The sequence below is a fragment of the Stegodyphus dumicola genome, chromosome 2, assembly GCF_044657685.1.
Source record: "Stegodyphus dumicola isolate Sdum_Otavi_A_Nest chromosome 2, ASM4465768v1".
NCBI classification, from domain to species: domain Eukaryota; kingdom Metazoa; phylum Arthropoda; class Arachnida; order Araneae; family Eresidae; genus Stegodyphus; species Stegodyphus dumicola.
Window position 1 is genome coordinate 131,679,691 of NC_140769.1, and position 12,697 is coordinate 131,692,387.

The window sequence follows — 12,697 nt, forward strand, 5'->3', positions numbered from 1 at the left end:
AGTGTCATGATTAAGAATTTTAATTGTGGAATGCTTATATAAATTTGAATTTTCTTTGAGGTAGCTGTTTTGACTTCATTACATGTATTTATTAGGTTTCTTTGAATTTTAAGCTGCAAGCAGAAAACGTAATCTAACTTCAAATGAAAATGAAAATAGTTACTCCATAAAGCATATACATATTCACATATTAAAGTGATTACTAAACAATGCGTAATTTTAAAGCATCCTCCAAATATTCACTAATACGTAAATAATTTTATTTTTTCATATTGTCGAGAAGAAACCTCGTGTTTAATGAGAGACAACGATTTTAACGAGAGACAACGATTTTAACGAGAGACAACGAGTTCGTATATTCGCTGTTTCACCTGCTTGTGTGTGGATATTCAGTTCACCTGCTTTATGTATACTAATAATTTGTTATACCCCATTTTTCTAAAATTGATTGAGATGGTTTGTGTAAGCATATGATTTATTACAACAAGGCAGAAACTACACACTACAACATGTCCTTGCTTGAGCATTGGTTCGTTGTGATAAATTATCAAAAATTTATTCAATGATGTATTTACAGGCAGTATGGTACAAACTGTGAAATTCAAAACGTCTTACAAAGTAAGTACAAGCTGAAAAGGCAGAATTGAGAAAATGATTGAAACTTGGTGTTTAAAATGGAAATGGCGAGTCAACGTCTTGAAGCATCTCTGTAGTAGTAATAGTAATAGCATTTGAGATGAAATGGTTTCCAATAGCGCATCTTCAGAATATACATTGGAGTAGAATCTTTAATAGTTCAGGCTGTTCAAAACGTAAGATTTCACTAAGAATAAGGATGGAGGAGTTATACAATCAGTTTCTGCTGTTTCAGTGATGCATTTTTTTAATAAAGCTAATAAACTTTTAATAATGCTAGAGGGCCTAAATCGGAGGCAACTATCAATCTAGTTTGGATCGAGGTATTAATTTCTAATGCTAGAGTTCCTGCTAAATTTAACAGGCAATTAATTTATGCTAGAATTTGTCGTGATTTTACATGAGATGATGATTGTTTGTCAAGTTATTTTCTTTTCTCAATGGAGAAAAAATGCAATGTAACGAAAAGCCCGAAATAAGTAAACAAACAAAAAGGTTTTTGAATATGGAGTGGCCTTGAAACGGATGCTTACAAATCAAGTTCATCAGCACCGAAAATAGGTACTTAGTAACTATACTTAGTGATTCTTCACTGCGATGGAAGAAATTAAAACTGTTTCGGAACTTCCGTACTAAAAGCGACGTGCTTTCGAATTTCATTGCTTTTTCGTTTTTTAAATATTAACAAGAGCTTCGAGTCGGGGCATAAGACGTCTAAGCTCATGAAACGAAATTTTTTCGCGTGGACATGTATATATAGAATGTATTACATATTTTCATATATACATGAGCACGAGCTGCTTTCTTCATATATATATGTATATTTGTATTTATATGTATAATATGTGTATATATATATATATATATATATATATATATATTTATATATTTATATTTCTCATTTATATTGGACTTTCTATAGAAATGAATATATTATATTTGGATGTGCCGGAATCGGGGCTGGAAAGAAGCTAAAGTGAAGCAAGTCCGAAACGTTTACTGAGTTAGTTTCATATGACGCTAGATCTTGCTGTTTTGGGACAGCAATAACAACGCAGAAGGCACATGATAAAATGAAACCTCAGAAAAGAGCGGGACAGCTCTTCAGTGGCTGACGGAAAAGGCTGTGACCTAAGTCACACTTCTTCATCTTTATCTACATCTTCACCATTCTGTTGTTTTTTTTCTCTCTTTTTTGTTATTATTTTAGGGGAAGGGTAATAAACTGAGCTTGGAGTGTTAGACACCTAAAGTTACTATGTGCAAAGATAGATAAGGACATGAGAAAATGTTGGCATTTCTTCCCCTATCCAAGTTTGTTATGAAATCTGATTTTATTCATTTATATTTTTTGTTTGATTTTTACAATTATTCGAAACACATGTCAGCGACAAAGTGCTGTCCAGGTATTCCTCTGTAGGCTAAAAAGGCTACTGCTTCGCTTCAAGGGAGCGAAGCATCAAAGAGAACTGCTGAGGAACCCTATAACGACGGCTTTATCACTAAAAGAATCCGTTTTTTTATCATATATATACATATATACTTGTGACTTTGATATATATGTATGTATACTTAACTTCAACACGGATGTTCTTTGTGCTGTGCCATTGTCCTGTCAAAAATTTATATAACACTCTTTAGAATCTTCGTTGAATTCCTGCTGCATATATACCTTCACTCACTCGGGACAAGCGCACGGGCTTAAATCTCCACTAAACTTGAGTGTGCAGTAGGTAACAAATTAAAAAAATAGCCTACACTTTGTTTTGCTAACTAACCGTGTCTATTCAACGCAAGTTCTTATTTATAATAAAACTCTATCTAATAACAAGCTACTTTCAACTCAAAAACGAATCATTCAACAAGCAATTTTCTGCAACGTAAACACGTCTTTCTTGTGCGACTGAGCAGACACCATTCGCAACCCACTGGTCTGCGGTCGTACAAGCGTTATTATGTCTCCTTTAAAACAGGAGAAACCAAACAATGTTATGATTTGGAAGCTTTAAAACTGACTCTGGCCAAAAGCATTATTTATTTGACGCCGCAAACGAAGCACTTTCAGAATCGGCGTTCCTACAAGTCAGAAATATTTCTTAACTTTCCCGTGCCATAATGAATTAATCTGAGTGGTTTTGCTAAAGTTTTAAAAGATTTAAGCTTCCTCATTTCAAATATTTTCAAAAAAGAAATTAATAAACTACATCTTTCTAACAACATTACCACTTAAAATTCTGAGAGGGAACATAATAATAAAATTATATACTTTTTCTCTGGCAACAAATGCTATGGCCTTACACATTCTTGCGTATTTACATTGAGTGTAAATAGATAATTAGTGTAAACTAATCGTTAGAAAAATAATGATGGAAAACACTGGTTTAGTCAACCAAGTACACGTGTTGCAAGCAGATAGGTAATGAGCCCCTGCATACATAATATAAAAATATACGCTTCTTGCAGCCCCTTTTGGTTCATCACCACGAGCTCACAGAATTCAGAAAGCAAGCCATTTGTCGTTCGCTGTAGAAAGCCTGAAATGTTTATTCTGCTCAAATGCCCGTATTGAGTAATTATCACACGTCTGTAGAGCGGCTAGTGACACTCGGCGACCTAGAGTGAATGACGACTTTGTGTCCATTCTTGGTCACGTGTCCGTCGCTCTCGACTACAATGGCGGTCTGTTGGGGCTGCGGCTCTGAACCGCTTCTGCCCTTATATCGCCGCCATGCTTGTTGGATAACACGAGCGCAATATTCTTCCCGTTGCCTCCAAAGCGTACTGCTGATTGCTTCGAGTCCACCACGGTCCTTGTTGGGCACTACGTCTGCGATTTCGGCTGTCTCTTCGATAACGTGTCCTTTCCTGGCGAAGAAGTCCTTCGTCAGGGCATCCAGAATATCCACGCAATATATAAGATCACCTTTACAGATGGCAATGTCCATCGAAATGATTTTGTACTTATTAGGCTTCGGAATCTGCAGCGGCTCTTCCAAAGCATCCAGAAAGTCGGTAAGGTATTCGTAACTAATAAACTGGGTACCATCAGGATCATACCTTTGCCAAATCTCGTAGTACATATCGTAATCGTCAGCCGTTAATCCCTCTTGAACATCTTCTGTAGCTTGGCTGTAGTTCTCTAAAATGACAGCAATGTACATATTGATGATAATCAGGAAGCTGATGATCAAATAGGTGACGAGATAAGCAACCGCGATTCCCTTGCTACCGCAGTTACCCGGGTCATCGGTTATCGGATCAGGGGGATCGCAGTCCGTATCATCCATGATTCCAGCCAACACGCCGTCCCAACCAGCGGACGTGGACATCTGGAAAAGGAGGATCATAGACTGGCCAAATGTCTCGAAGTTGAAATTTTCGGTGATACCAAAACGACGTTTCACTGTCATGAAGAAAGACATGCCAAAAATGGCGTAGATAAACATTACTAAGAAAAGCAGGAGGCAAATATTGAAGAGGGCAGGTAAGGACATGGCAAGTGCAAATAGGAGAGTACGAATTCCTCTGGCTCCTTTCACCAATCGCAGTACACGACCCACTTTTACTACTCGAACCACTCGAAGTAGTGTTGGCGAGACAAAGTACTTTTCTATCAAATCCTTCAAAACAACACCTGAAAGATAAGAAAACAGAATAAATATTATAAATTGAAACATTTAAATCAGCATATATATGTACAATGACTATTTAATAAAATAATTAAAACTAAGGATATCACATTAGAAAATCTAGCGCTTAAGCATGAAAATTTAATTTTTGAAAATGGTACCATTTTTAAACTAAAAAGATTATACCCCATTCGGCCCTAACGTCGTACTGTTAGATCGCATCTTTACATTTTTCTATATTTCTTAGTTTTAAAAACTTTAACTTCAAAATCTAGTGTCTTACTAATAATACATTCAAGAATAACAGTACGCTATCATTTTTGCTCTATAGGTGGCAGCACGTCCTCATCAGAGAAGATGGTGAAAGTGTATAGCCATTTGCAGCCAAAAGGTAAACGCATCTTAAAAAAATTTCATAGGGCGAATTAAGACTCTTTACGCCCAATTCAAGACTCTTAAACTCAGTGGTGTAACAGCCCTAGTGGGCCAATGCCTGCAGTGTCTCGAAATCTGCTTTCTTGACCATGGACCCCGAGGCATGGACCCGTTCAGGGCATATGCGTAAGCATATGAAATATAGAAATTTAAAATGATTAACTGATAACTTGCAAAGAATTAATATTTTATAATAAGTTATTTGTAGATACTGAACTTTTTCTTCGGTTTATGCAATTTTATTATGTTATAACCCAACGCGTTCCATCATTCCCAAGAACAATTATATTGCGTGAAATAAGTCGAAACCAAATTTAAAAATATGACATATCTAATAAAAGAACTGATAATAAGTAAATCGCTTAATATAGAAGGGGGACCTTTTAAGAAATAGACCAACTTAAATGGCTTTTCTCCCTCTTCTGACGCATTCCCGTCTGTCACATTGACCACATCCGGAGGAGTAGGGACGACTTGCAGAAACTTACAATTGTTGGCTATTGCAGTATGCATAATTGTCAAGAAAAAGTTGGTTGTAGCGCCTTATTTCGCAAATTAGAATCTTTAGATATTTTTATTTTTGAAACTGAGATTGATTTTTAAAAAGTTAACATATTTATCAAACATAATTAATGTTCAAAGCGAAATAATAGCGAGAAGCGGCACGGTAATAGTGCTTTAAGGCTCCGTTCAGAAGGTGGTATAAATGTCATAATTGTTTTAAGCCGAGATTCGTTGCTAGGTAACCAAACCTTGCTACGTCACAAAAACTGGTTTAGGCGCAGTGGTTTTGGCATAAAGTTCGAAGTTTTCAATCTTATGCCGACTTGGTATAAGAGTCGATCAATCAGAGCGAATGCGCGAAACCGTTTCAGCGGGAAAGGTGTAAATACATCCACGCATGCTAAAATTTGGCTTCTGTAATTGGCTACGGTTTAAGCTCTGTCTCCAGAGTTTAAATTGCGCCAGGGCTCAGAAGTGCCAGGGCCCTGCCCTGGCACTTCTGAGTTTTCGAGAGAAATTATAATTTCAAACGGAGTGCACTGGAGCCCTAAATAAAAAGATTCCGACACTTCTTTTAAGTAAGTGAACCACAATTTTAGCAGATAAATTTTGTTTTAATAGTAAACATGCCTTAAAAATCAATTATAACTTCTGAATGCAGGCCTGGTCTTTCTCTCGCACTCAAGTCTTGCACAGAGAATTTTAATGAAAGAAAAGCCCTCCCATCATAAGTCAAAGGCTTATTCTCCACGATGTCCAATGAATTTATGACAGCGGGCAGATTTTTGTGGTTCTCAAAATACTAAAAGTGATACGCTGGTCGTGTATGTTCCACGATAATGACTTCCTATAGCAGAGCTCTTGTAAACTTGCTGAATGATGTAACCAAACGGGGAGGAACCACTGTTGTCACTTGTACAGAGAAGTCTTACGTTTATTCTCACGTATTTACTGAATCATATTCAGGAAAAATTCCTGCTTGATGGCAAGAATTCTATCGACAGGGCATCAGGATCAGAAAGGTTTTGAATTTTCCCTCTTTATTTTCAAAACTACACTTTTCCGTTAATATTTCCTTTAATATTATCACACTGTTTCCAGAATTTTCGCTATTCTCCTTAGTGGAGTTTTAATCGTTTTATTATTTTTTCTTTCTGCTAGCTGTGATTCCAAGCGTGTAGGACGCACTTTGGTTTACATATTTATCGTCACATCGCTCATCCAATCGCTCTTTTCTCACCGAACTGATCCAGTCCCGTAGGCGGTCAGTGAGTTACTCTCAGTCTTTTTCTGAGAACCTTTGTTGATTACGAGAGTGATTCCTTCGGCTTTCACAGGTGGCTATGTCCTTTTATAGGATAATTCATACCGATGACGATATTAGCAATTATACGGACCCTGAACGATCTAGTTTACCTTTACCAACTAGATCGTTTTACCAACTACATCAAGACGTGATGAATTCTTGAAAGATCCCCGATTCCGGAAAAAAAAGCAAAAGAAAGAAGATGATAGCAAAGTCTGAAAAAAAGGTGATGGATGCCTTTTTTTCAGACTGGCCCGAGAAGTGAAATTACAAAGGCTTATCAAAGAATTTGGATGGAATACGTGACGAAGCACATGGAGTTCGAACACAGATTGAAGGAAGCCAAAAGCCCAGAAGAACAGTCTAAAGTTACGTCGGAATTTTGTAAGAATGCCTCCAAGTATCTCACAAAGAGAAAACGCACAGACCAATATATCAATAATCCCTGTGCAGAAGGAGAATGGATCACCCCAAAGAAGACTGCGAAAATTAAGGAAAATCCTGAACCGATGGAAATCCTCAAGAAAACCGTTTCCAATTACTTAAAAAAAATTTCCGAGGGGAACTATGAAAGAGGAACCAACGTTGTAGTTCCACCCTCACCTATTGTATTTTCACACGAAGCAAGCGATTGGATGATGCTTGACGAACTGTTCACGAAAAACTGCAGAGAGCCCCAGAAAGCCAGATGAGAGGAAAATCTATCTTCGTTTAAACTAAGACTCTGAATGATTAGAATAAAATTAACGAACTATTATTAGAAAAGAAAATTCCTTACTATTCCTACCAGCTAGACTGTGAAAAGCCGTTACGTATCATTATGAAGAACCTCCCCGCATCTGTAAAGGAAGAGACTATACAGCAAGACCTTAAACGCAGGAACTATCCGATCGAGAAAGTGAAACAATTTTCCAAGCATCGTGATGGAGAAATAATAAAACTTCCCATATTCTTACGTGAGCTCAAGAGAACAACAGAAGGCAACCAGATCCACCAGCTAAACAATATGTTTAGTTTCAATGCTACCATAGAAAAATTCAACTTCAGAAAAAGACCAGTGCAATGCTTCCGTTGCCAGCAGTTCGGCCATTCCCAACTTTGTTGCAGTAACGCCGTGAGATGTGTAACGTGCGGGAACCAGCACCGAAGTAATCAATGCACCATGAAACCGGAAGATAAGCCGAATGTATTTCCTGCGGACAAAACCACGTGAATAGCTACAGAAGTTGTAGCGAATACAAGAAAAAATTTGAAAAGGAAAGCATCCCACCGCAGCCTAAAGCACCCGAATTCACGGGAGAAAATTTCCCTAGTACGAAAACTGCTACTAACCCAGATCAGACAAACCTCCCTCAAGTCAAATATAGCGAGAAACTTAAGGGAAAAATTACTTCCCTTCCGAAAGACCTAAACGATGCAATAGCTAAGATCAACGACGAATAAATCAACGCATTCCTTACTTCAATTATTTCATTCCTTGGAAAAATCAGATCTGCAAAAAATTCAGCCGAAAAACTACAAACTGGCTTCCAGGCTACTCATTCAATTCGCTGAAACAGAAGATTAGAAAAGTAAATGCATGCGATCAGCGACGGACCAATAGGAATGCAGACAGCGTAAAGCAGCCAAATTTTCGGACTTCAAATTAATTCTATCTTTTCCCTTTTAGTTCAGCAGCAGTCTGACTGTCGTCCTTTCTGGAGTAGCTTCGTTTGTTAATGCGAAGGCTTATCTACGCGTCGTCGAGAATTTCTTTTAATTCTCAATCAACATCCCTTCATATTATGGTAGGAAAGATATGTCATTTCTTCACGCGTTATATACAGGATGAGGCTACCGGCCCATGCGCCTGTTTTCATGTGTGTCTAGCACCTGAGCCTCTGGTCCTCAAACAGAAAAGGGGGTATTTGGCATCATTACGGTCCCAAACATTTCGTGCCCTCCACCTCGTTCTCACATAACCGCTGTTGCTCCTCTAAACTTCTCTCTGTTTCTGTGATTACAATACTTCCTTACTTCTTACAACGAAGTAAAAAGGATTCACTAAGTTTGGATCCTCGTCCAATGTTTGTTAAGATGTATATAAACCTTCAGTCTCTGAAACTAAAGGGAAGGAATGTAGAACAAAAAAAAAAAAAAAAAAATATATTATAATAGCTTCGACTTTATTCTTTGACTAGACTCCGCGACCTTCGAAAGATCCGAAGATGTTTAAAACGAAAAAGTCAGGCAAAGATGTACAATACATGTTCCAAGAATTATCACTGGGGATTGTCCAGTTTTTCTTTGCTCAGACTGTTTAGCAACATCATGTTTCTTAACATGCCCTACCATTCGTTTTATATGGCCAAAAAATCGTTTAAGGCTTTTTTTTCTCATTCCACATGGTCTAGCTTGCTTCTACACCAAGTCCACGAGCCCAAGAATCTTCAAAAAATCATAAACCAGAAGAGGATTGATAAAAAGGTCAATCCTATTAAGACCTGCACAGTTCAATATGTAATCCGGAAAGTCCTGCGCAAAGTTGCAGTTGGTGCACGTGAGACAGGTCTTTGGCCCCTGTTCAGCTGAGAGACACCTGATGTATCCACTTGCGAGTCTTCTAATGGTAGACTGAATGATTCTATCAGCCTTGATGGCAAGGGCACCACCTGGAGCCTGACTATTATACCAAGAGTGAATCGGAGGGATTTTTCATAGCTGCCAATTTGAGATTTCTGTCTTGTAGCAGATCTCAGAGTAGGTCAAAGAGTGATTTGAAATCGACACATCAGAGGCTCTCTTTTTAGCCAAAAGGTATTTGTGCAATATCTGTTGTGCTTAATGATCGCATGCTGCCCAAAACACCTTATGAGCAAAGGAATCTTATGATCAAGGGAAAATATCATCATAACTCTTAAAGTAGAAATAATTGATAAGTTGTGTGTCTTCACTGCAAACTTGTAGAGTTTTTCGACTCGAATATTGACACCAGATGAATGGAGACATCTGAGCAATGTTTTATCGACGTCAGCATTGACGATATTGTTACAAATTGTACAGCTCGGTAAGCAGGTTTAGGGTTGCCATAAAATGGTAAAAGAAAGCAAAGTTGCCACATTTGGCGAGAAATCGCCCATTTGGCGTCAAAATTGGCGATATGCCATGGACGGATGGAGGACCTTCTGGAACGAATTCTTACCGGTTTAACACAGAATGTTCTCGAACACAAACCAAAAGCTATTTAAACTCTACTGGTACGCGGAGAGTTAGTGTCTCGTCTAGCGAGTTACTTTCGTCAATCAGTTAGTGAGAGTCCATCGAGTTGATAGTCAGTCAGTGAGTGCCAACTGGTCGTCGAGTGCACCGAAAGAGTCTTTTAGTGTATCGCGGTTAGAGCATCATCGAGAGAGTGTATTGAGCTCCGGGAACGACAACCGAGGAGTCGAGAGTCCTATTCTAGTGTATCGTCGAGTACATCGCGAGTTGTAGCGTGGAGAGTCTCGAGAGTACGTGGAGTTCTGAAAACGACCGAACAGAGTCGGGAGCTGTACTCTGGTGCTTTGCCATGAAGCTGTCTTCACCTTAATAGCCTGATAGCCTGAAGACTGTGTCGCTGATCATTTCAGCGTGTTTATAGTAGTGGACAATAAAGTGTGTTTTGATACTTCATCAAGTGCTGCTCTCGTTATTCACTCCAAATTCACACGAACCTCGTAACGAACGTACTAAAAAAGAAGAAAAATTAGGTAACAATATGAAAACCTTTCCGAAAGTGTATTCCACTTTCGGAAAAGCTTTCATATTGTTACGTGTTGACTAAAGATATACTGATATTCCAGCTTTGTTTCTCTGCACAAAATTACTGTGTTTAATCCCAACTATATTGACGAAAATTTATACTGTTTGTGGGTTATTCAACAGCTGCATTATTTCAAAAACAATAGAATGACTGTGGATTGTGCTAAATTAGAAGTTGCTACGAAAATCTCTGAATGTGAGAAACTGGGTCTCACCATTACACATTTCCTAGGAACTGCTCATTGCAGCAATTGAATTAATTGGACAGAATGTATTATATTCCTCATGCAGCTATCATTTTATATTCCATTTAAATACGTATCATGCTGTCGAGAAAATGGAAATAAAGAAATATATAAAATTCAAAAAGCAAAAAGTACGATGACTGAAGGCAGCACTAATGACATGGTGAAACCTGTGAGAATGAGCTTAAAAAAGTATTTAGAAAGCCGTTGTTAACGAGGAAGTTCCGACGTATTAACTTAAATTATATTTAACTCAATAATTCTTGTTTTCTTAAATTAAAAATTGATTAAATAACTGAATTTGCTGCTACCGACATACAGAAGTTTTAGAAAATATTTTTAAAAAAAATTTTATTCCAGGTATAAGTCCTGGTAAATTTAATTGATAGGTTAAATATAAGATATACGATATATAATATTTAGACGATATATAGACGATATATAACGCATAGGCGATATATAATATATAGACGATATATAACGCATAGGCGATATATAATATATAGACGATGTATAATATATAGACGATATAACATATAAACGATATATAATATATAGACGATATAACATATAGACGATACATATATACAGACGATATATAATACACAATCGATTTTCTTACAAAAACCTTGTAAAAGATGGCCATTGAATTCCCAACAAATTTGAAGAAGCACAAAAGGAAAGAATGTCGCATTTACATGAAATTTTTAAAAAAATTGATTGCCCACCAGCGGTGGAACGCTAAAGTCACTGAACACTGGTAATTGAGTGCGAAGTTCCAATCCCGGCGAGCAGGCTGATTGCATGGGTTGCATGGGTTATCGCGATTTTCGCCATGCATGTATACGAGAGAGTTTCCTTTAGAACGTCCTCTAAGTAGGCATCCGTCAGGAGTAGTATAAAAATGGGCGTTCTGCATCAGGAGGGTCAGAGGGTCAGGGGGCGTGGTCAATGACGTCACACAGAGGGCGGGGCCAAAGGCAACGTCATCACACTAGGAGGCGTGGTCACGAGTAGAGTTGAGGTGTTGGTAGATTGCTGGTTGAGTTGTAGACCTCCTGCTTTTCATTTAAAGTTAGTTTTTTTATATTGGCAACAGGAAATATTTTCTGCATCTTAATTTTGATGAAATGGCGATGCTGCCCTCTCTTGACGAAAAAGTGAACTATATGTTTTAGATATATATTTTTTAAGTCTGGTGTTAAAATTATTCAATGCGCGACTCTGAAAACAATGTAAAAGAAACAAATATAAAAAAGACTTTCCTTTAATGATAGTTCATCATGTTATGAAAATGTAACTACAAGATAATTTGTTTTTATTACTCAGTTTTATTCTGATACTTTTATCCTTTCTAGTTTTCCATGAAACTTTAACTTATTTCTCAGGTTTTCTATTCATAATAACATATTAATTTACTGTCATATTTTTTTTAATACTTAACGTTTCTAATTTGTAATATTTTATTTAATTTCCACATACTATTTTTTTTTTCATACCTTTCATAAATTTCAGCATACCCTGATTTTTAACTTATATGTTATATTTCACAAACGTTCCCGCACATGCTGTTTATTTGTTACATTACTTAATTTTAGATGCAATTTCACACTTTTTTTAACGTTATAATGTTCAATATTTTCTGAATTTTAACTTCATTTACTTTTTTTAAACCATTCTAGTATTCTATACACACTTTAACTTAGTGGTTTGAAATTCTATTTAAAAAGAAACGTTTATTTTTCGTGATCTTAGTTCTTTTACTCAATTTTCTACAGAATTTCTAATTTCTTTTACATGTTTAACAATATCTTCCTTACATTACCGAATATTTTTTTTTAAAAACTTAAGTCTATAACTGTTAATTGCTTTTCTTACGTTCTTGATTTCCCTTCTGTGTTTATATTTCTTAATTCTAGTTTAACTTATTTATTATAATGTTTTTATTTCTGTCTCATCACTCGTAATTCCAACATTTTATCCCTTTTTATTCATTTTAACGATATGGATTGTTTTCATTTACTCCATATTCAAATATTTCCTTACAATTTTTATAATACTTGTTTTATTCCTCGATCATAATAGATCATCTACAGGTTTTACTCAGAAATTTCCATTCACAACTTTACAGTTTAATACCATTTATATCTAAATGTATTTCT

General features: G+C 36.7%; 1 protein-coding gene across 10 annotated transcripts in view; it reads right to left on the reverse strand.

Annotated features, from left to right (window-relative positions):
* Positions 1-512: 512 nt before the first annotated feature.
* The window catches only part of LOC118184991 (sodium channel protein para-like), a 610,313-nt gene continuing 598,128 nt past the window's right edge, over positions 513-12,697 (reverse strand). For all 10 annotated transcript variants that reach the window (XM_085811116.1, XM_085811114.1, XM_085811112.1 and 7 more), the window contains one exon: positions 513-4,270. In XM_085811116.1, the coding sequence (XP_085667242.1) occupies positions 3,213-4,270 (1,058 nt within the window). In that variant the 3' untranslated portion in view covers positions 513-3,212. The remainder of the gene's footprint in view (positions 4,271-12,697) is intronic.